Raw genomic sequence first — 24857 nt, forward strand, 5'->3', positions numbered from 1 at the left:
AGCAAATTTATACCTTGGCATACAATATTATGAAGTCCTTTATACTTTATGATTGCCTATGGGTTTTTATGTTACTGGTAAATTCAGATAACATGTGTTATGTGTCAACTAGATGACTGGCCTTATACTCTGCACTGAGCCTGTAAAACTAAATAAGAAATGGTCGCTACCCTGGAAGAGTTTATAAGCAAGCAGGTGAGATGAGCTTAAACAAAGAGTCACAACCAGCATGGTAAGTACTGGATAAAGGTATCTATCAAATAGGAGGGCAGCATAGTTGCATAGCAAGTGTGGTGTCATGGCTCATCTTTCATAGAACCTTAATACACTGTGCTGCACGTCTTTCCTAGAAGCTTTTCCAAGAGCTTTGATTGAAAGGCTCGTTGAGAATTCACGACTTTTACCTGCATCTTTGACCATCTCCCTGTAAAATTCATAGAGACAGCACTTTGCTGAACCTTTGTCCCACCGGTTCCTTTCCCTCATTCCCATTCTGACTTTCAGAGACAGGCAAAGAAGATCCACTGGGGAAACCACCTGAAGGCCTGAGTCAGGGGTGGGCAGACACTGGCCTATGGACCAGATTGGAACCACTGCCTATTTATATGGTCTGACAGCCAAGAATGGTTTTCACATTTTTTAATCAGATCAGATCAGTTGCTCAGTCATGTCCGACTCTGCGACCCCATGAATCTCAGCACGCCAGGCCTCCCTGTCCATCACCAACTCCCGGAGTACACTTAGACTTACGTCCATCAAGTCAGTGATGCCATCCAGCCATCTCATCCTCTGTCATCCCCTTCTCCTCCTGCCCCCAATCCCTCCCAGCATCAGAGTCTTTTCCAATGAGTCAACTCTTCGCATGAGGTGGCCAAAGTACTGGAGTTTCAACTTTAGCATCATTCCTTCCAAAGAAATCCCAGGGCTGATCTCCTTCAGAATGGACTGGTTGGATCTCCTTGCAGTCCAAGGGACTCTCAAGAGTCTTCTCCAACACCACAGTTCAAAAGCATCAATTCTTCGGCACTCAGCCTTCTTCACAGTCCAACTCTCACATCCATACATGACCACAGGAAAAACCATAGCCTTGACTAGATGAACCTTTCTTGGCAAAGTGATGTCTCTGCTTTTGAATATGCTATCTAGGTTGGTCATAACTTTCCTTCCAAGGAGTAAGCGTCTTTTAATTTCATGGCTGCAGTCACCATCTGTAGTGATTTTGGAGCCCAGAAAAATAAAGTCTGACACTGTTTCCCCATCTATTTCCCATGAAGTGGTGGGACCGGATGCCATGATCTTCGTTTTCTGAATGTCGAGCTTTAAGCCAACTTTTTCATTCTCCACTTTCACTTTCATCAAGAGGCTTTTGAGTTCCTCTTCACTTTCTGCCATAAGGGTGGTGTCATCTGCATATCTGAGGTTACTGATATTTCTCCCGGCAATCTTGATTCCAGCTTGTGTTTCTTCCAGTCCAGCGTTTCTCATGATGTACTCTGCATATAAGTTAAATCAACAGGGTGACAATATACAGCCTTGACGAACTCCTTTTCCTATTTGGAACCAGTCTGTTGTTCCATGGTTGACAAAAATCAAAAGAGTAATATTTCGTGACATGTGAAATTACATGAAATTCAAATTTCAGTGTCCCTAAATACAGTTTTCTTGGAACACAGTCACGTTCATCCATTTCTGTACTGTCTGTGACTGCTTTCAAGATAGAGGATAATTGAGTAGTTGTGACAGACTATGTGGTCCAGAAAGCCTAGGAAAACTTGCTCAACTGGCCTTTCACAGGAAAAGTTTGCTGGCCTGGGCCATCAGTCCTTTTACATCTTTGTAACTACGTATTCTCAGTTTGTGACTGAGATGGGCATTTCTGATGTAGGAGGCAGTTTTTCCATGTTCTCTGCTGTCACTTCTTCTAGAAGTAAAAAGTTCACTTGGCCTTTCTCCGTAACAGAAGCATGCACTGGTAGGTGATGTGCACACCCCGATCGGGTGTCTCTTTTTGAATGTACAAGTGTTAAGTCGCTAGGAGGGGGCCTCTGGAAAGGTTAAGTAGATTTTTCTTCATCACATCTCCTCCACTTGATGTCTGCTAGGCAACCTGAAGATGAGAGCACCCAGTGTCATTCGTCCCTTTACAAGCAAGTTTTTATCAGTCTTTCCTGTAAAACTGGTTTGTCCCCCAGGACAGTATGAAAATGCATGTGCAACTTGGTTATATTTGTAAACCACATAACACTCCTCTCCTCTTAGAAGTAAGAACTCTAATAATTCTTAGAAGAATTATTAGAAGTAAGAATTAGTATGGAAATTCTTTCCTCTGCTAAGGACAGATCAAAACCATTTGCTGACTGGCTAAAAAGCAGCTAACAAAAAGACAAAGGTAGTGCTGCAGCTTGAGCATCCAGCGTGAGCGTGGAAGGGTTTGCAGTGTCCCCACTTCAGTGTGAAGGGAAACAGGTTTTGCTGCTCACTGGCACTTCATCTCAATTCCTTACTAGACAAGTTTCCACACAGTTCTCAGTGAGTAGCCCTCACAGGTGACTTTGGGTTCATGGACATTCACAAATAACTTTCACAGGATATGAGGATCTACATGTAATGTTACTGTCTTGAGTGATTATGTATTTGAACAGTCTACCCTTTAAAAGCGTGGATGGCTTCTTCTGCCTTCAGAAGGCTCCAGGGAGCCAGGTTCTAGAATGCATACTCAGCCTTGCTCTCTTTCTCCCTCTGTTGTGGCCCTTTTGGGAAACAAGGTGATAAACTGCTTCTCATCTCCAGAGAAAAAAAGTGAATGTCCCTCCATAGGTCTTCTGACCCATTAAGAAGTTGGTCAGATACCCACCAATTTCTGGGTCCAGAAAGTACTGATCATGTACCAGTATGAACATTTTAGAAGCCAACTTAGAAATATATTGGAACTGTAATATAAGATCTGTATATCATTTGACTTTGACACTTGATTTCATGTCTGAGAATTTAGCCTATAAAATCTAAACATGAAAGAAAGGTTTATATACTGGAAGTCTTACTACTGTGTTTTTTTTTAATTAATGTATTTTTTAAAAATTTATATTGGAGTATAGTTGAATTACAATGTTGTATTAATTTTAGGTGTACAGCAAAGTGGTTCAGATATATATATATATATATCCATTATTTTTCAGACTATTTTCCCATATAGGTTATTACAGAATATTACAGAATATCCCCTATGATATACAGTAGGTCCTTATTAGTTATCTGCTTTATATGTATAGTGTATATATGTCAATCCCAATCTCTTTATCCCTACCCGTCTTCCCCCCATAACTGTAAGTTTGTATTATACATGTATAACCCAATTTCTGTTTTGTAAATATGTTCATTTGTGCCATTTTTTTAAAGATTCCACACATAAGCGATACCATATGATAAATGTCTTTCTCTGGCTTACTTCACTGAGTGTGATAATTTGTGGGTCCATCCATGTTGTTACAAATGTCATATTCATTCATTTTTTTATGGCTAAGTAGTACATGGTGGTTTCAGAGAAGGCAATGGCACCCCACTCCAGTACTCTTGCCTGGAAAATCCCATGGATGGAGGAGCCTGGTAGGCTGCAGTCCATGGAGTCACGAAGAGCCAGACACGACTGAGCGACTTCCCTTTCACTTTTCACTTTCATGCACTGGAGAAGGAAATGGCAACCCACTCCAGTGTTCTTGCCTGGAGAGTCCCAGGGACGGGGGAGCCTGGTGGGCTGCCGTCTATGGGGTCACACAGAGTCGGACACGACTGAAGTGACTTAGTAGTAGTACATGGTGGTTTAGTTGCTAAGTCGTGTCTGACTCTTGTGACCCCGTGGACTGTATCCTGCCAGGCTCCTCTGTCCATGGGATTCTCCAGGCAAGAATACTGAAGTGGGTTGCCATTTCCTTCTCCAGGGGATCTTCCCGACCCAGGAATCGAACCTGGGTCTCCATCATTGCAGGCAAATACTTTACCAACTGAGCTATGAGGGAAGCCCAAGTGGTATATATGCACCACATATTCTGTATTCCTTTCTCTGTCAGTGGACATTTAGCCTGCTTCCACGTCTTGGTTATTGTGAACTGCACTGAACGCTGAAGGACATGTATCTTTTCAAATTATGATTTTCTTCAGATTTATGCCCAGGAGTGGGGTTGCTGAGTCATTTTTAGTTTTAAGGAACCTCTATACTGTTCTCTTCTGTTAGGTCCATACCATTTAATAGTATGAACCTAACAGAAGCAGAAGATACTAAGAAATACACAGAAGAACTGTACAAAAAGATCTTCATGACCCAGATAACCACAATGGTGTGATCACTTTCCTAGAACCAGACATCCTGGAATGCAAAGTCAAGTGGGCCTTAGGAAGCATCACTATGAACAAAGCTAGTGGAAGTGATGGAATTCCAGTTGAGCTATTTCAAATCCTAGAAGATGATGCTGTGAAAGTACTACATTAAACATGCCAGCAAATTTGGTAAACTCAGCAGTGGCCACAGGACTAGAAAAGGTCAGTTTTCATTCCAATACCAAAGAAGGGTAATGACAAAGAATGTTCAAACTATCACCCAACAATTGCACTCATCTCACATGCCAGCAAAGTAATGCTCAAAATTCTCCAAGCCAGGCTTTAACTGTACGTGAACCATGAACTTCCAAGAGTTCAAGCTGGATTTAGAAAAGACAGAGGAGCTAGAGATCAAATTGCCAACATCCATTGGATCATAGAAAAAGCAAGAGAGTTCCATAAAAACATCTGCTTTATTGACTACACCAAAGCCTTTGACTGTGTAGATCACAACAAACTGTGGAAAATTCTTCAAGAGATGGGAATACCAGACCACCTTACCTGCCTCCTGAGAAATCTGTATGCAGGTCAAGAAGCAACAGTTAGAATTGGACATGGAACAACAGACTGGTTCCAAATCGGGAAAGGAGTATGTCAAGGCTGTATATTGTCACCTTGCTTGTTTAACTTATATGCAAAGTGCATCATGTGAAATGCCAGGCTGGATGAAGCACAGGCTGGAATCAAGGTTCGGGAGAAACATCAATAACCTCAGATATGCAGATAACACCACCCTTATGGCAGAAAGTGAAAGAACTGGAGAGCCTCTTGATGAAAGTGACAGAGGAGAGCGAAAAAGATGGCTTAAAACTCAGCATTCAAAAAACTAAGATCATGGCATCTGGTTCCATCACTTCATGGCAAACAGATGGGGAAATACTGGAAATAGTGACAGACTTTATTTCCTTGGGCTCCAAAATCACTGCAGATAGTGAGTGCAGCCATGAGATTAAAAAACACTTGCTCCTTAGAAGGAAAGCTGTGATCAACCTAGACAGCATATTAAAAAGCAGAGACATTACTTTGCTGACAGAAGTCCATCTAGTCAAAGCTATAGTTTTTCCAATAGTCATGTATGGATGTGAGAATGGACTATAAAGAAAGCTGAAGAATTGATGCTTTTGAACTGTGGTGTTGGAGAAGACTCTTGAGTCCCTTGAACTACAAGGAGATCCAACCAGTCCATCCTAAAGGAAATCAGTCCTGAATATTCATTGGAAAGACTGATGCTGAAGCTGAAGCTCCAATACTTTGGCCACCTGATGCGAAGAACTGACTCATTGGCAAAGACCCTAATGCTGGGAAAGATAGAAGGCAGGAGGGGAAAGATAGAAGGCAGGAGGAGAATGGGATCACAGAAGATGAGATGGTTGGATGGCATCACCAACTCGATGGACATGAGTTTGAGCAAGCTTCAGGAGTTGGTAGTGGACAGGAGAGCCTAGTGTGCTTGCGGTTATGGGGTGGCAAAGAGTTGGACACGACTGAGCGACTGAACTGAACTGACTGATACTCTTCTCAATAGTGGTTGTACCAATTTACATTCTCACCAACAGTGTAGGAAGTTTCCCTTTTCTCCACTCCTTCTCCAGCACGTGTTGTTTATAGACATTTTTTGTGGGAGCCCGCACCATGCCGCATGTGAGATCTTAGTTTCCCAACCAGAGATCTAACCTGTGCCCCCTACTGTGGAAACTTAGGGAGTCTTAACCACCGGAATGCCAGGGAAGTCCCAACTTGTAGACTCTTTAATGATGACCATTCTGACCAGTATGAAGTGATACATAATTTTTACGATTTATATTTCTCTAATAATTAGCAATGTTGAGCGTCTAGTAATATATTTATTGGCCATATGTCTTCTTTGGAGAAATGTCTATTTAGATCTTCTGTCCATTTGGGTTTTTTGGTTTTTTTGATATTGAGCTGTATGAGCTGTTTATATATTTTAGGCATTACTCCCTCATTGGTCACATCGTTTTCAAATATTTTCTCCCATTCTGTGGGTTGTCTTTTCATTTCATTGATGATTTCCTTTGCTGTACAAAACATTTTGAGTTTCATTAGGTCCCATTTATTTTTTTTAAATTTCCCTTACTCTAGGAAATGGATAGAAAAATACTGCTGTGATTTATATCGAAGAGTATTTTGCCTATGTTTTCCTCTTAGGGTTTTATAGTATACAGTCTTATATTTAGGATTTTAATCCATTTTGAGTTTATTTTTGTGTGTGATGTTAGAGAATGTTCTGATTTCATTCTTTTACGTATAGCTGTCCAGTTTTCCCAGTACTACTTATTGAGTCAGTTCAGTTCAGTCCCTCAGTCATGTCCAATTCTTTGCGACCCCATGGACTGCAACCAGGCCTCCCTGTCCATCACCAGCTCCCAGAGCTTGCTCAAACTCACGTCCATCGAGTCGGTGAGGTCATCCAACCATCTCATCCTCTGTCATACCCTTCTGCTCCTGCCTTCTCTTTCCCAGCATCAGGGTCTTTGCCATTGAGTCAGTTCTTTGCATCAGGTGGCCAAAGTATTGGAGTTTCAGCTTCAGCATCAGTCCTTCCAACGAATATTCAGGACTGATTTCCTGTAGCATTGACTGGTTTGATCTCCTTGCAGTCCAAGGGACTTTCAAGAGTCTTCTCCAGCACCACAGTTCAAAAGCATCAATTCTTTGGCGCTCAGCTTTCTTTATAGTCCAACTCTCACATCCATATGTGACGATTGGAAAAACCATAGCTTTGACTAGATGGACCTTTGTCAGCAAAGTAATGTCTCTGATTTTAATACACTGTCTTGGTTGGTCATAGCTTTTCTTCCAAGGAGCTAGCATCTTTTAATCTTATGGCTGCACTCACCATCTGCAGTGATTTTGGAGCCCCCTCCCCCAAATAAAGACTCTTACTGTTTCCATTGTTTCCCCATCTATTTGCTATGAAGTGATGGGACCACATGCCATGAACTTAGTTTTCTGAATGTTGAGTTTTAAGCCAACTTTTTCACTCTCTTCTTTCACTTTTATCAAGAGGCTCTTTAGTTCTTTACTTTCTGTCATACGAATGGTATCATCTGTGTATCTGAGGTTATTGATATTTCTCCTGGCAGTCTTGATTCCAGCTTCTGCTTCATCAGGCCAGCATTTCTCATGATATACTCTGCGTATAAGTTAAATAATCAGGGTGAAAATATACAACTTTGATGTACTCCTTTCCCGATTTGGAACCAGTCTGTTGTTCCATGTCCCATTCTTACTGTTGCTTCTTGACCTGCATACAGATTTCTCAGGAGGCAGGTAAATTTTCCAGTTTGTTGTGATCCACACAGTCAAAGGCTTTGGTGTAGTCAATAAAGCAGAAGTACTTGCTTTACTTCTTGCTTTTTCTTGCAGAACTCTCTTCCTTTTTCGATGATCCAACGGATGTTGGCAATTTGATCTCTGGTTATTCTGCCTTTTCTAAATCCAGCTTTAACATCTGGAAGTTCACAGTTCATGGCTTGGAGAATTTTGAGCATTACTTTGCTAGCATGTGAGATGAGTGCAATTGTTGTGTGATACTTTGAACATTCTTTGTCATAGCTTTTCTTTGGGATTAGAATGAAAACTGACCTTTTCCAGTTTTTTGGAATTTCCTCAAATTCCAAAAAAAATTTGAGTTTTCCAAATTTGCTGGCATATTGGGTGCAGCACTTTCACAGTATCATCTTATAGGATTTGAAATAGCTCAACTGGAATTCCATCACCTCCACAAGCTTTGTTCGTAGTGATGCTTCCTAAGGCCCACTTAACTTAAGATTCCAGGATGTCTGTTTCTAGGGAAGTGATCACACCATTGTGGTTATCTGGGTCATGAAGATCTTTTTGTATAGTTCTTCTGTGTATTCTTGCCACCTCTTCTTAATATCTTTTGCTTCTGTTAGGTCCATACCATTTCTGTCCTTTATTATGCCTGTCTCTGTATGAAAAGTTCTCTTGGTATCACTGATTTTCTTGGAGAGATTTCTAGTCTTTCCAATTCTGTTGTTTTCCTCTATTTCTTTGCATTGATCCCGAGGAAGGCTTTCTTATCTCTCCCTGCTATTCTTTGGAGATGTGCATTCAAATGGTTGTATCTTCCCTTTTCTCCATTGCCTTTCACTTCTCTTCTATTTTCAGCTATTTGTAAAGCCTCCTCAGACAACCATTGTGCCTTTTTGCATTTCTTTTCTTGGGAATGGTCTTGATCACTGCCTCCTGTACAGTGTTACAAACCTCCGTCCATAGTTCTTCAGGCGCTCTATCAGATCTAATCCTTTGCATCTATTTTTTACTTCCATTGTATAATTATAAGGGATTTGATTTAGGTCATACCTGAATGCTCTAGTGGTTTTCCTACTTTCTTCAATTTCAGTCTGAATTTGGCAATAAGGAGTTCATGATCTGAGCCACAGTCAGCTCCCGGTCTTATTTTTGCTGACTGTATAGAGCTTCTCCATCTTTGGCTGCGGAGAATATAATCAATCTGATTTCGTTGTTGACCATCTGGTGATGTCCATGTGTAGAGTCTTGTCTTGTGTTGTTGGAAGAGGGTGTTTGCTATGACCAGTGCATTCTCTTGGCAAAACTCTGTCAGCCTTTGCCCTGCTTCATTTGTACTCCAAGGCCAAATTTGCCTGTTACTTCAGGTATCTCTTGATTTGCTACTTTTGCATCCCAGTCCCCTGTAATGAAAAGGACATCTTTTTTGGGTGTTAGTTCTAGAAGGTCTTATAGGTCTTCATAAAACCGTTCAACCTCACCTTTTCAGCTACTGGTCAGGGCATAGACCTGGATTACTGTGATATTGAATGGTCTGCCTTGGAAACAAACAGAGATCATTCTGTCATTTTTGAGACTGCATCCAAGTACTGCATTTCAGACTCTTTTGTTGACCATGATGGCTACTCCATTTCTTCTAAGGGATTCTTGCCCACAATAGTAGATATAATGGTCATCTGAGTTAAATTCGCCCATTCGAGTCCATTTTAGTTCACTGATTCCTAAAATGCTGATGTTCACTCTTACCATCTCCTATTTGACCACTTCCAATTTTCCTTGATTCATGGACCTGACATTCCAGGATCCTGTGCAATATTGTTCTTTACAGCATCAGACTTTTCTTCCATCACCAGTCACATCTGCAACTGGGCGTTGTTTTCACTTGGCTCTGTCGCTTCATTCTTTCTGGTTTTATTTCTCCACTCTTCTCTAGTAGCGTATTGGGCACCTATCAACCTGGGGAGTTCATCTTTCAGCGTCATATCTTTTTGCCTTTACATACTTTTCTCAAGGCAAGAATAGTGAAGTGGCTTGCCATTGACCTCTCCAGTGGACCACCTTTTGTCAGAACTCTCCACCATGACTTGTCCAAAGAGACTGTCTTTTCTCCAGTGTACGTTCTTGCCTCGTTTTAATTGGCCGTAGGTACATGAGTTTATTTCCGAGCTTTCTATCCTGTTCCGTTGATCTGCATTTCTATTTTTGTGCCAGTGCCATACTGCTTTGATGTCTAGCTTTGTAGTATAATTTGAAGTCAGGGAGCCTGATTCCTCCAGATCAGTTTTTCATTCTCAGGATTGCTTTAGCTATTCAGGGTCTTTTGTGTTTCCATACAAGTTTTAACATTTTTTGTTCCAGTTCTGTGAAGAAAAATGCCATTGGTCATTTGATAGGGATTGCACTCAATGTGTAGAATGCTTTGGGCGGTATAGTCCTTTTGACAATATTGATTCTTCCCATTCAAGAACATGGTATATCTTTCCATCTGTTTGTCTCATTTTCAGTTTCTTTCATTAGCATCTTATAATTTTCAGAGTACAGGTTTTTTGTCTCCTTAGGTAGGTTTATTCCTAGGTATTTTATTCTTTCTGATGTGATAATAAGTGGAACTCTTTTCCTTAATTTCTCTTCCTGATCTTCAAATGTTAGTATAAAACATTTCTGTGTATTAATTTTATATTCTGCAATCTTACTGAACTCATTGATGAACTTTAGTAGTTCTCTGGTGGCATCTTTAAGATATTCCATGTATTGTTTTCATGTCAGCTGCAAACTGTGACAGTTTTACTTCTTTTCTAATTTTGATTCCTTTTATTTCTTTTTCTTTTCTGAGTGCCATGGCTAAAACTAAGCCTGAAAGCCTTATATAGGAAGGCTTACTACTGCATTTTTAATAGTGAAAAGCCAGAAATAACCAAAGGTAAACTCCACATGGGAAGAGTCAAGTAAACTATAATATATTCACTTGACAAAGTATTATATGGTGATTGGATGTATACATATATTAAATGTATACATATATTAAATAGATGTATATAGAGATTGATATTTATCTCATACCAGGCATAAAAAACACTACTGTACATCATCTGTGAATAGAGAACAGAGATACAGAAATGTAACAACTTCTTCACAGGTACTCTGTATAGGTTGTTGGATTTTACATGATTTTTTTTTCCGTTTGCTAATTTTTCATTGTATATATTTGTGGGAAAGAAAAATATATTAAATGAAGATGCAGACACCTAGTAATTAGGATGGAGAAGGCAATGGCACCCCACTCCAGTACTTTTGCCTGGAAAATCCCATGGGCGGAGGAGCCTGCTAGGCTGAAGTCCATGGGGTCGCTAAGAGTTGGACACGACTGAGCGTGTCCACTTTCACTTTTCACTTTCATGCATTGGAGAAGGAAATGGCAACCCACTCCAGTGTTCTTGCCTGGAGAATCCCAGGGACGGAGGAGCCTGGTGGGCTGCCGTCTATGGGGTCGCACAGAGTCGGACACGACTGAAGTGACTTAGCAGTAGCAGTAGCAGTAATTAGGAGGTGAGAACCATGCCCACTTCAATCTGGACACCTCGCTGGCCAGTGCAGATCTGGCTGAGCTGCAGGGTGTCTGTCTTCATGGAGTTTGTTCTTTTGGGGAGGCAGGCCAGAAGATGTTAATTACTGAGTTTGTTTTTAATTACAATATAGTTAATTTACAACATTGTGTTAGTTTCAGATGTACAGCAAAGTGATTCAGTTACACATATGTATGTTCTTTGCTATCATAGGTTATTATAGGATACTGACTACAGTTCCCTGGGCTATGTAAAAGGGGAGGGCAGGGGAGGCTGCTGTGGAAGCCTCGAGCAAGGATATTTAACCAAGCAGGAATTGAGGGAAAGTCCCCCAGATGCAGTGACATTGGAGTGAGACTGGTATGGTAGGCTGAGGAGGAACCACATCAGGGAGGCAGGCTGGACAGAGTTTCACACGGAGGTCACGGCCTGTGCAGAAAGAGGCGCAAAGTCAAGAGATTGGCCTGTTCCGGGAACCTCTATAAGTTCAGGACTGTGGGAGCAAAGGGGAGTCAGCAAAGGGGAGAGGGTGGACCAGAATGTAAGATGATAATCAGACACGTAAACCACAGTAAGGAATTGGGGTTTTATCCTCAGGGCAAGAGGAGATTGACATGAGCAGATTTAATTAAAAAAAAAAAAAAATTCCCTCCATTCAACCACACTGGACGGATAGATATAAGAGGTGGTAAGCATGTACACGGGGAATCTGGCAGGAGGGAGGGAAGGGACAGAGGCTCATAAATGCAGCCAGAAGGCTTACTTTTGTATGACGATGACTCCTAGATTGCTAGTTTGGAGATTAAAGATATAGTAAGAACTCAACCCTATAAAGAATTTTTAATTTAAAATCTAATTACATAGCAAAAAGAAAATTCACTTATTTTAGAAATCTTTAGGACAAATACATCCTAGGTGAGTCCCTTGGGTGAATGTTATACCATGAAAATGTCATGCACTCCTAAAATTGTGCAAAATCCAAAATGCTAACAGTTTTCCTGTAAAAGGAGAAGAAAGAGGAAGGCGGAAAAGAAAAAATAACATTTGGTTTGGTGACAGATCTCCTTCTGTCACTGTGAGTTCCTTGATAGGCACAGGGCCTGGCACACGGCAGGGCCGCTGGGAGTCCTGAATGAATGAATCAGTGAATGAATGAGCACAAACTGCTGGATTAAAGAAGGTGTTGGAGGATTGTTTTTTGGCCTTTCTCAGTCTCATTATTTTTGTTTCCTGGCAATGCCCACCTCTCCTGCCCGTTCCACATGCCTGTAGCTGACCTGGCTGAAAGTGGGGAGAAAGTGACAGGAAAAGGCTGCCCCTTTATGATGTGAAGTACCGATCATTTCAAAAATTTTTTTCTTTGCATAATTCAAAATTAGGCCAGTTGGAATCTTGCCTCCTTTTCCTGAAAAAGAAAAAAAAAAAAACCTGGCAACCCAGAAAACTTTTATTCGGATATTTGTCATAAATGCTATTTGATTAAAATGTAGACTTTGTGGTAAAACATAACTTCATAAATATGCATTCATGATGCTTCTTATACACATTTCCAAAAGCCAAAAATTGGAAAAGGCCACATTCCCAGAAAGGGAAAGGGAAACCACAATTTGGTGAACTGTTGGGTTTCAGGTACTATGATGACCCTCTTCATCGATACAGACAAGGACACTGAGGCCGTGTATGTTCAGAGCCCTGTGGTTCATGGCAAACCCTAAACTTGAACTCAGCTCTGTCTGACTTCAAAGCTCCTGCTCCTTGTGCCCTCCCTTTTTGCTTCTTTGTTATAAAAATAAATATTTTTAAAATCTATATAGGTTTGTAGGCATGAGGACAGTAGATAAAACCCTAATTAGGAAGGTAGTCTAAGCAAAAGTCCTTTGCTTGACAGGTATCGTGAACTCTTAGAGGGAAAGAAAAGGAAGAAAGATTCTAACTGGGCTTCCCCCTCTTCGCCATAGTCTGTTGTTCATTGGCTCAGTCGGGACCGACTCTTTGCGACCCCATGAACTGCAGTACGCCAGGTTTTCCTGCCTTTTACCATCTCCTGGAGTTTGCTCAAACTCATGTCCATTGAGTCGGTGATGCCGTCCAATCTTAATCTAATCCTTTTTAAAACTTTTTTTCATGAGCAAACAGGAATTTGCCTTCCCTCAGGGTTTCGTGCTGTGATCATGGAAGACCTCTTTTCCACCCTCACGCTGAGCTGTTTTCCAAGTCAACTGATTTCATTCTTACAGTTGTATCAATGGATTGTTTCTCTTTTTCTAAGAGAGCTTTTATCTTGAGTTTTCTTCCTCGTTTTCAATGCTGCTGACCCGACTGCCACCCTCACCCCACACACACACACATGGTGTCGTGGGGACAAGTATTACACTTTCTCACAGGACTGTCTGCTGGCCCTGATACTCTGAGGCTCTCTGTTGCGCATTTGTCACAGTTGATGATGATGTTTCCATCTGCCAGGCATATGGAATTGGTGGTGCTCAGCACATCTTTGTTCCAGCCTGGTCCCAGGGAATATTTTGGAACCGTCTTGTAAATTCTCCTTATCATCTCCTGCGCCCTCATTACGTGCTATCTCTACTGTAGTGGCTATGGAAATCTGCCTTGGAGTCTAATTAATGAAGTCTGTCTTCCCTCTTCAACTCAAAACTCTGTGCCTCAGGAGGCCAGAACTGGGTCTCATATACGGGCCCCTCATGGGCCTCTCCCTTGGCCCCCACCAGGGAAAGCATGGAACCCATCGCCGTGCTGGTTTGAGTCGTCTTGTTGGCTTGGCTCCTGTGCTGTCATTCTTGATCATTCTGTGCATGCAACTGAAGAAGTTCGGAAAACAGATTAATTGAAGAGGGGGCATTGTGTGCTACCATTGTTATGAGAACCCCAAATAGAATATCCCCACAGAGTTTTCACGGGGTGAGTTTTTATTTCTCTTGGATGATATTTTTGAAGCCAGTTTGGAGTCCCACATTATTCTAACCACATTTTATATAAACATAAATCAGCCACAGTTAACACTTTAAAAGAGTTTTTAGGAATTTGTCATCTAGATTTTTCTCAGATAATCCCAGCTGTGATGAACAGGCTGTGGTCAGCTTCAGAAACAGTAGTAATACTAAACAGTAACAATACTGTCTGACACTTAAAGTGGAGTTAAGAACTGAGCAACTGTCATTTGGTCAAAGCTGGGACAGCCCCACAGCCCTCCAGGTTGATAGGCTGTGGTGGAAATGTTGGGACTCTCTCTGCTAGTTTTCAGAATACTTACAGAGCCACTTTCCCTCCAGATATATTTGAAATTTGGGCTTCCCTGGTAGCTCTGATGGTAAAGAATCTGCCTGCCAAATGCAGGAGACACGGGTTCAATCCCTGGGTCGGGAAGATCTCCTGGAGGAGGAAATGGCAACCCACTCCTGTATTTTGACCTGGAGAACCCCATGGACAGAGGAGCCTGGCAGGCAACAGTCCATGGGGTCACAAAGAGTCGGCACGGCTGAGCGACTAACACATGCACATGAAAGGAACACCCTTGAATTCAACTCAAAAAACGTTTGTTGGACATCTACTCTACACCCCAGGCTTCATGAGACGTGATTTTCTGCCAACTGCAGCTCGCATTTCTAACTAAATTTGGTAAGGAAGTTCCAGTGAAAATGAACGTGGGAGCAGAAGACAGATGTGCCTAGAAGAGGGTCAAAATGAAGAAAAGGACCACTTAGGCACTGGTGTGATTTGGTCCTGGTTCTAAAAACACACCCATAGGAAAATGACGTTGGACGGCTCTGTCCTCCAGGCAGAACGGCGTTCAGCTGTGGTTTGTGATTCCACTGTTTTGGGGTCTTTTTCAGGTAAGCCGAAACTTTGAGCTGGTTGGACGGGTTAACTTGGATCAGCTGGAACAGATGAAGGAGAAGATGGAGAGCTCTAGCAGTGATGATGAAGACAAGGAAGAAGAAATGAACAGCAAGGCTGATGACAGAGGTTGGTCCCGTCCCTGCCCCCTGAGCCCCAGATGGCATGCAGCCTGGCCGTGGGGAGACAGAAGGGAGGCAGAAGGTTGTTGGAGGAGGAACAGAAGGAATGATCCTTCTTCGTTAAGTAGCAGAACAGACTGGCTGCAACACGTCAGGGGCCATGTCTTTGTAAACTATTACCAGCTAGAGAATCTCCAAGGAAAACAGACGTTTTCTCTTTAACTGTAGATATACATTTGTTAAAAAATACATGGCGATGATTTGTTTTTATTCAGGAAAACTGTTATCTGGGGAATCTGCAGAGTAAGGACAGACAGCAAGATGGATGGCCCTGTAAAAGCTATCGAGGAATGTAAATGAATTTCCAGTTGAATGCTTATTTAAAATTGCTGCTGCTGGGGTGTCTTTTGCTGGGGTTGGGGGGAGGGAGCCACAGAGGGCTTGAGCCTGAGGTCCGAACCCCTCCACGTGTCCTTCTGCATGGCCCTCCTCTTAACCCCCTGGCTTACTGCTTTTGCTTTGTAAAGAGAGAGAGAGAGAGAAGGAGACCAGTGGCATTTGACTGTCTTTACAGGGGATAGTAGGCAAAGTTTTGAGGGACTTTTATACTGGTTTTCAACTTGCTGTGATCCCGTAATTATTTTCAAAATGAAATTTTTTGATGTTTAGCTGTAGACATACATTTACATGATCTAGAGTTGGTATTCTGTATTGTTTGACATAGAATATTGTGGAAAAACCAAGATACTACCTAAAGAATATAGATTGGGATATCTTACTGTAGTTATTGCAGACCTATCAAAAGCACATGGATAACCTAAACCTGAGAAATAAATATGTCATCCCATTGATGGGGAGAATGGTATTAGTGGCCATTGCGGAACACCATTATGGACCAAGCCCAGTGTCAGTGGGTTTTATTTAATCTTATATACAGTTAGAGGGCTCTGCAGTTGGTCTCTATGGATTTGGCTCCCAGTTCTGCTGCTTTTTAGTTATATGACTTTGGGTAAATTATTTTATTTCCTGCACATTCATCATCCTAATAATAACAACTTCCTAGGGTCACTTCCTTAGGGTCACGTAAATCTTAAATGAGATAGCACACAAACATTATTAGTCCAGTTCCTGGAACACAGTAACCACTTAATAATGATGATAAAACCCTGCAGTGTAGATGGCATTATTGACATTTTACAAGTAGGGAAATAAAAGCCCAGAATATTTAAGAGCGTGTTCAAAGTTAAAACAAAAACACTGGAGGTTGGGGTTAAGTCTTCTGGCTCCAAAGGCAAAGTGTCTTTACATGCTGTGCCACGTCCCCTACCCTTTGTGGATGTTCTTCATTGATGGGAACCTGGCCCTGAATTCCGTCAATTCAGTGGTCTTTGGGGCCTCATTGTAAGGCTTCCTTTTGTGGAATTGCTTGGGTTTTCTTGCTAGTCATTCTGCCAGCCTAGAAAGCCAACTTGGTGGTCATTTTCTTCCAAGGTTCTCCCTCTTCTTTTTCTTGATTCTTCCTGATTTCCACACCATGCCTCCATATTTTATCTCCGCTATAGTAGGAGACCACAGCTAAGTGATGATCCAGTTTGGCTTCTGAACCCCCATGCCTGTGGTCAGTGGATAGATAGAGCACCCACACCATATAGACTGATTGCCCTTGTAAAGTTACGACTTTTATTAGTAGGGGCACAGTGATCTATTTCTTACAACGGCTGTGATTCAAGAAGCATGGGTTTTAAATTTTCTCTTCCTTCTTTCTTAAAAAGCATTTCACAAATATGTCCTTAGCGATGAATTCTTTAACGTCATCTGTGCATTGTTAACAGAGTTCTCTCAAAGAGGAAGCTTGTGGCAGAGGGCACACAGGCTCCTTGTCTTCACAGGGCTCTGTGCCCCACCATCCCTCCCCAGGAAATGAATTATTCCTCATTGGAGACCATGACTTTAATCTCTAGAACCAAGCATGCATGGTTTTACAGGATTTAAGCATCGCAGAGGCAAGAAGCCCTGTTAGTCCTCCCCTCCCCTGTGCCACGTCCAAAATAATAGCATAGACGATGAGAAGAGAGGGCAGCTAGATGTGCACGGCGCCAGTCATGATTCCTTGACTGCCCAGCCCAGCCGCCCCCTCGCACGGGCACTGTGGCATCAGACCAGCTCAGTTTGCCTGTGAAGAACTTCATGGTGTCTGATCGCTTCTCCCTAGAAAGCGCAGCCTCCACATTCATGAGCCTTAACCTTATAGGGAGAAAAGACTTGGGGGTGGAGAAGCCTGTGTTCCTGTCTCAGAGGGCTGGGGATTTACATGAGTAACTTCCAGTCATGTTAATGGGGAAAACCTTCCCGTCCCCCTCGTTGATTTTTGAAAGAACAGCCTCCTTTGTCTCATCGCCTTGGAATCAATTTTCCACCATCTAGGTGTATTCTTGCCAACAAGAAGAAACGGCACACAGTAGCCTCGGGGTGTTTTTGCCAGACGTTCTGTCTTCCAGGAGTAGAGAGAGCGGGAGGTGGCGTTAGCACAGCTCTGGGGCTAATGGAAGCCATTTGATGTGTGACAGGTAATGATTGGCCTCCTCCTTTGAGGATGAAACAGCATGAGCCATTGGAAAGAATAGATGGTTGGTTTCATGTTTCCTCAGGGTAAGCAAGTGAGTGTGCCAGGAGCAGGCCCCCTCGTTGGCAGCAGAGACCCTCGTCAGGCGCTCCATTCGGGGGGCTCATGTCCTTGGAGCTACCCCGTGCCCAGCGTGCCTTCCCAGCACGAGAATCCAGGAGAGGCCTGACCGTGGCCACACGGCAGGTCCTGCCTCAGAAGGCAGCTCGGAGGGACTTTGAAAGGGAAGAAACCAGGCATGAAGAAATCAAATGCGCCCAAGCAGTGTCCTCCCCACCCCCTCTCATTATGCAGTTGGGAGGAGTCAGGAAGGCATTCTGTTGATTTCTTGCCCAAGATAATCCCTGCTAAGGAATTAATGCGCAGAGCAGATGGTGCTGTCTCATTTCCAATGAAAAGAATCAAGGAAGATAGTCTGTGCAATTATTTTTAATGGCTTGTGTGGTGATCTTCTTAATTTGTGAGAAAATGTTTCATCTTTTGTTAGAACTGGCCCCATTCACAGTGCTTTTTGTGCTGCAGATGAAGGCAGCTCAGAGACACCTAGCCTGTTAACATCATCCTGAGGATTTTTTTTTATTAGATGGAGTATTTCAACCAGGAGACACCTTCCTGTAACACCTCGTGAGTCCAGGCACACGGTGATCAGAGGGGCAGAGATGAGCAGCGTTTGTCTGTGAGCCCTCACTCTCCGGCATGGCTGCAGAGCCGTCTAGGTCCTGCTGTTTATTACCCATGTGAAGATCTGGCCCTCTCCGCTATAATGAAAGACATATGGGCTTGGGACCCAGGATAACACAAAGGCCATATAAGCTCTCGTCTTTGAGTTTGCCAGGAGGCGGGGCCTCCAAACAATGAGCCAGTCAGTCCCCATTTAGCAGGCCCCTCAGGGCCGAGGAGGAAGTAAAACGATAGTCACCACTTGATTACAACAGACCTGTCCAGAAAGGCGTCTGCACATCCCCATGTTCAAGAATACACCGATGGAGGGCAGCTGGCCAGAACCCCTGACTAGCTGAGGACACGCTTTCACATCCCCATCTCCCGCCGCATTCCTGCTCGGTTCTCTGCTTTTGGGGCTCGTTTAGGGCTTGCAGCCACCCTGGGAGGTGTGGATTAAGATACCCATGGCAGAGGACCACAAGTGGTGAGCCCTCAGCTTTCCCTGGGCCGTGTGGACAGCTTGAGGCCTTCTTACAACATGACCTGGCCTTGGTGCTTTCAGGAGCCTGTGTTCTTGTTAGTGCGTGGAGAAAACCTGTGTTAAATAGAAAATGAATAGGTGCTGAACTGTGAGGCACTGAGACAGAGCACCACAGGAGAGAGAGAGCTGATAGAAGAAAATGCTCAGACGCCATTGGGATGAACAGAAGGGGTTCTTAAGGCAAGACAAACTCGGGTTATTGGTGACAGAAACAGTTGGGAGGTGGAGAGAGGTGGGGATGCCTAGGGCCTGGGAACAGTTCTCGAGAGTTTCAAGAAACAATCCTTTGGTGAAAGGCCAGCAGGAGAAAGAGTAAGGAATCTGGAAATGGGAGGAGGCTCCTAATGAATATTGACTTTTCTGCCCCTCCAGCTCACAGGTAATACACCTGCTTTCTCCTCACAGATCTCTTGAGGTTTTCGGACCGTGGGGCTGCTATCAACACTGAGAAGCGTTTTCCGTGTGAATTTTGCGGACGGGCGTTTTCCCAGGGCTCTGAGTGGGAAAGGCACGTGCTGAGACACGGCATGTAAGTCCCGCGAAGGCCTTCGCTCATCGTGCGAGGTGGCGGTGGCTCCTGACAATACGTAGACCCCCGTGTGTCACACTTCCGGGTCCGGGAGGAGAGGCAGTTGGTCACGAACTGGGTTTCTCCCTTTCCGCTGGTTTTTAAAACGGTCACCCAGACACGAGTCACAGGAGGAGAGATCGTCTTTACGATTGACAGATCCCGCTCAAGCCCTCGTGTAGAGCGCTCTCTCCAGCCCGTGTCCCTTCAGCTTTCGTTAGCATGACGTTCTCTGTAGAGCGTGGACCGGGGTCCAGAGATCTGGCTTCTGTTCCTGCCTCTGTGATGACTCACTCCCCGAGTGGCCTTGAACCTTCCCACGCACCTCTTGGTGCCTTCAATGCTCTGCCTCGGGGACAGAGCCTGCTTCTGCCTGCCTCCCAGGTAGGTGGGGGCACACTGCAGAACACTCGTAAGACCCTGAACGTAGCACTGTCCCCCAGACAAGGCACTTCCAGGCCAGCAGATGCTGCGATAGCCTAGGAGTTGGTCCCTTAAGCAGAAAATGCCCAGAAATAGGTAGCATCTAGACTTCAGAGAATGTAACTAAGCTTCCCAGAATATAACTAGGATGAGACACGGGTCTCATCTCCAGGTTCTTGCTTTATGTTCCCTTCTATGGGTCTTTCCGTTAACTCTTTAATACCCGAGTTGCGCTTTCAGTCCTGATAGGTATAGCAAATCTGCATTTTCTAGGTTCCTCTGATGGATCTGAGCATGACAGTTCTTGCTATGACCACTTATGACTGTGTTGTTCCCAGTATAGGAGGGAACCTAAGATCATTATGTTGCTCTAGAAGCAAAGAATGATGTAATCAAAACATAGTATAATGGATAGGGCTTCCCTGCTGGCTCAGATGTTAAAGAATCCTCCGTCTGCAATGCAGGAGACCCAGGTTTGATCCCTGGGTTGGGAAGATCCCCTGGAGAAGGAAATGGCAACCCACTCCAGTATTCTTGCCTGGAGAATCCCATGGACAGAGGAGCCTGGCAGGCTACAGTCCACAAGGTCGCAGAGAGTCAGACATGACTAAGCAACCAACGTTTTCACTTTCTTTTCATTTTTATAGATTCAGATTTTTAATAAGATAACCAGAAATATATGCGCTAAGTATAACAGGTAGCAGGGATAAATCACCCATAGTCCAGTCAATTTGTCTGTGGCACTTGTAAGACCCCCAAGACCTTTTTAGGGTCAGAGACATAAGAAGGTGAATGTTTTTTTAACTAGGAAAAAATACATGTACTCACCTGTCACTCCCCATGAATGTTTTCCCAGGGCATTGAATGACACCAAGCAGGTGAGCCGAGAAGAAATCCACCTGAAGGGCAACATGGAGGACAGTATTAAGATGCCCTCTATAGAGGAAAAGGAAGATGATGAAACAATCGGGATAGACTTTTCCTTAAAGAACGAACCAGTAGCCATCTGTGTCGTAGCTGCTGACAAATCTCTCCTGGAGAATGCAGAGGCCAAAAAAGAATAAGCGTTTGGTGAAATTCTTAATCACCCCTTACTTGAACCATGATGAAAAAGAAAAGTGGGAGGGCCGGCTTGGGCTGAGAAGGGGGGGACAGAAAAGAGAAGACAGAACAAAGCTGCTTTTTAGGACTGAACAATCTATTTTCAAAGCACTGGTACCTGTGTGAGTGAGTATGTAAATTAAAGTTATTTAAATGGTTGGAATATGTGGCTCCCTTTTCCATCACTACACCTTTCCTTCTGGATCTTCATCGTGGAAGTTTCGTTTGTTGCGGAAGCACCGGAAGCACCTCCCTTGCACACCTGTGCATCACGGTGGTCTTGGACAGTATGTGGAAACAGAAGCTCCGTGACAGTAGAAGACTTCTCTTAGGGGAACAACTTTTTGACGCACAACTTTTGGTGCGTTTTTCTAGTTTTAATACCTTAAGCTTTTTCAAGACCTAACTGCAGCCGCTTTGGGAAAAAACAAACAGAAAAAAAAACAAAAACAAAAAAAAAAACCAGAAAACAAAAAAAAACTGCTTTGCATAAAACAGTCACCTGTTTCCTAGTACCTCAAACTTAACCAAGGGAATTCTCTGCATTTGTCAGTACTACCTGTCGTCATTGTGGTTAAATGTAGAGAGAACTGCTGGGCAAGATGGTGAATGGAGAAAAAAAAAAAAGAGTTTTAAAGAAAGGAACACAAATTGTGCTTAAAATCCCCACGTGGGTTTTATTTCTTAAAATACTGTGATTTTTTTAATTATTTTAGTAAAAAACAAGACAAAAAAAAAGAAACAGACTTTAATTATTAGATAAATGTTTGTGAATTGTCATCCTTTATTCCAGGTAAGCTGTTTATTAGTGTTCAACTATAATTTAGAATTTGGTAGATTTCATGTGAGCTAATTTTAAGGTGACTTTGGAGTTTTGTTTGCCACATGTTTATTTTCTATCAGTTTGAGTGTTACAAACACAGCACAATTCAGTTTTCATATAAATTGTTTTTTGTGTGTGTGTTGTTATTTTGTTTTGATTTGGGGGCAAGGGAGATTTAGTTTTTTGTGAATAGGAATGTTTTTATTTTAAACATGGAAATAACAAAGAAGTTAACGTTTTTTTAATTTAACTAAAGAACCAAACTTTTCGGCACCTCTATGCAGCTTGTGGGCCAGACGAGGAAGTCCTCTTCACCCTTTCGTTGCTGTCAAATTTACACATTATCTGTCTCACACAAATAATCTCTGTTAGGATGGGCTGGCTTTTGTGTGTGATTTCTAAATCTGTGTTCTTTTTTTGTTTGCATTGTGGGGTTTTTTTGGGGGGGAGGGGATTCTCATTTATTTTTCAGGACAAGGGGATGTGTCAAATCCCATCCCTTTGGTGAGAGTGTTCAAGAAATACTTATATCCTACAAGGAGCCTGGAGAACTACTTTTTGTTTTTTTTTTAATCTAGCTGCCAGCTGCTCTGTTTCCCCATATTAGCTTTTTCAGGAGGGAGCAGCTTAGACGAAATCTAAGTCTACATTTATAATACGTTCTGATTGTGAACAAAGGGTTTCGTTCCAAAAAAGTAGAACTTTCCTTGAATCCTAGGTTTTAGAAGCCTGTGTGTGAGAGAGCTTGGACGTGTGTGTGGACATGTGTGTGTGTGCAAGTCGTTTGGTTTTCATGTTTCTTTTTGTTTTTGTTTTTTTTAACTTGGAAGGGTTGGGGGAGGGGGGAGAAAGGGAAGGGAATTGCTGAGATGACAGTGTCCCACACAGCTTCAAATAAAATCCATGGAAAGAGATTGCATTTGTGGAATAAGTGCTTACTTGAAAAGCATGTTCTTCTTTTATTTTCTTGCTGTTAAGAATTTTTATTTGTGGGTGTTTGTTTTAATTTAAGTTTTTTTTTTTTTAGGGATGGGGGCCATCATGTGGAAAACCAGAATGTGGGGAAAGTGTGAACTATCTAGACAAAGATTCATTTTGTGTCCATATTTGTTTTTAATTGGCCTCATTTCAAATGTGCTAAACAGTTCCATACCTGGATTGGGTGTTTGTAATGGTTACCAAAAAAGCAAAAAAAAAAAAAAACAAAAAAAGGAAGAAAAAAGGAAATAAAAAAGGAAAAAAAGAAAATAATTGTGACATGCTTTTATCACTACTTTATTTTTCAAATAACATGTAAATATTGTAATCCATTGGATTTTGTTTTGCTAACCTGTTAATAAAAATATGGGACCATTATCCTTTTAACAAGGCTAGAATGTCATTTTTTTTTCTTTTTTCAAACATATACCTGATATTTTGTGGCCGCACATTTTGGATGCATTATTATAATTCTGTTGACTGTAATGACATAGAATTTACAACATGTTTTTTGTTTAATTTATACAGAGGACATTTTTTTTTCAGAGCTTGAGAGAAGAAAATAAATAGCAAAATGATAACCTATTGACTCCAATAATCAGTGTTTCCCAAAACTTGATAAAAGATAGGGAGATCCTGAGTTCTTGAAGCCAAGGGTTTAAAAAAAAAACAACAAAAAACACACAAGTAGGTTATTCAAGTTGTTTGCAACATACATTTTGTAATGAAATGTGAGAAATTAATAAAGAATTTTTTTCACATGTGTCTATGTGCATCTGTTGTAAATCATTTACAGATATGACTACACATATGAAATGTAGAAATTATATAGCATTGCTTTTTCAATACATGTGCATGAGAGCTATTTCAAACCATTGAATCTAAACCATTATGGAAAGCAAAGGTGACTTTAAGGTGAGGTATGAGCTGGGATTTTAAAATGTTAACATTTCTGCATCAGATATTTATAACCAACTGGGGAAATTTTATGAAGGGAATATTTTCTGTCAAAAATGGGAATCAGGGACTTCCCTGGCAGTCTAGTGATAAAGACTCCAAGCTCCCAATGCAGGGGGCATGGGCGCATGGGTTTGATCCCTGACTGGGGAGCTAAGAACGCCCACAAACTGCACGGCGTGGCCAAAAAAAAAAATGTGTGAATCAAAGTGGTGTATGAACCTTCAGAAGGAGAAAATGCCAGTGACTGAACATCATCTGGGGACCCTGAACCCATGAGCACGGTTATTTTCATCTAACTGCAAGTCACAACCATTGCCACAAACTATCTTACTCTGCATCCCGCACCAGTAATTATCATCATTAACTTATTCTTTGAGCTACCCTGTTATAAATCAAAGGAAAAATTAATAGTCATGAAACCTAGAAGAGTAAATTAAAAACAGCACTGATTTCTAATCTCAAAGCTGTTGTACATGATCTGCCTTCATCAGTGTTAACGGCTTACATCCAGAGCCCACTGTAAACTTGATTTTCACCCTTTTTTATCATCTTCACAAAGATTTTAGGAGACTTATAAGAGTGCATAAAACCCAATTACAGAAAACAGGTAAATCAAGACCCACGGGGAAATGACTGAATAGCAAAACCATAGTAGAGAATTGGCAAAAATGCACTCAATGAGACCATACATATGCTATGTACTTGGCTCTGAGCTTCCTGGGAGGCATGGCATAAAAGGTTAATTCAAAAGCAGTTTTAGTAACTTATTGAATGTTCAAGAAATATTCAACCTTTTCTAGGATTTCAGGTAAAAAAGTTTCTTGTATGTGTTTTCCTACAGGAGAGAAAGTGATATAATGGACTTGTTCATTGTAAAACATAGCTATTCCTTTTGTGAAAGTGAAAGTCGCATCCGACCCTTTGTGACCCCACAGACTGTATAGTCCACGGAATTCTCCAGGCCAGAATACT

At 42.2% G+C, this 24857-nt stretch overlaps 1 protein-coding gene across 12 annotated transcripts in view; it reads left to right on the plus strand.

Moving 5' to 3' along the window:
- ZNF462 (zinc finger protein 462) overlaps window positions 1-23690 on the plus strand; it is a 157301-nt gene extending 133611 nt beyond the window's left edge. For 10 of the 12 annotated variants that reach the window (XM_015472673.3, XM_059889081.1, XM_010808216.4 and 7 more), the window contains 3 exons: window positions 15080-15212; window positions 19438-19561; window positions 20880-23690. In XM_015472673.3, coding sequence (XP_015328159.1) covers window positions 15080-15212; window positions 19438-19561; window positions 20880-21087 — 465 coding nt within the window. In that variant the 3' untranslated portion in view covers window positions 21088-23690. The remainder of the gene's footprint in view (window positions 1-15079; window positions 15213-19437; window positions 19562-20879) is intronic. The other 2 variants (XR_808518.4, NM_001205811.2) reach the window with 2 other exon arrangements.
- Window positions 23691-24857: the final 1167 nt, after the last annotated feature.

Source organism: Bos taurus, chromosome 8 (assembly GCF_002263795.3).
Source record: "Bos taurus isolate L1 Dominette 01449 registration number 42190680 breed Hereford chromosome 8, ARS-UCD2.0, whole genome shotgun sequence".
Taxonomy (NCBI): Eukaryota; Metazoa; Chordata; class Mammalia; order Artiodactyla; family Bovidae; genus Bos; species Bos taurus.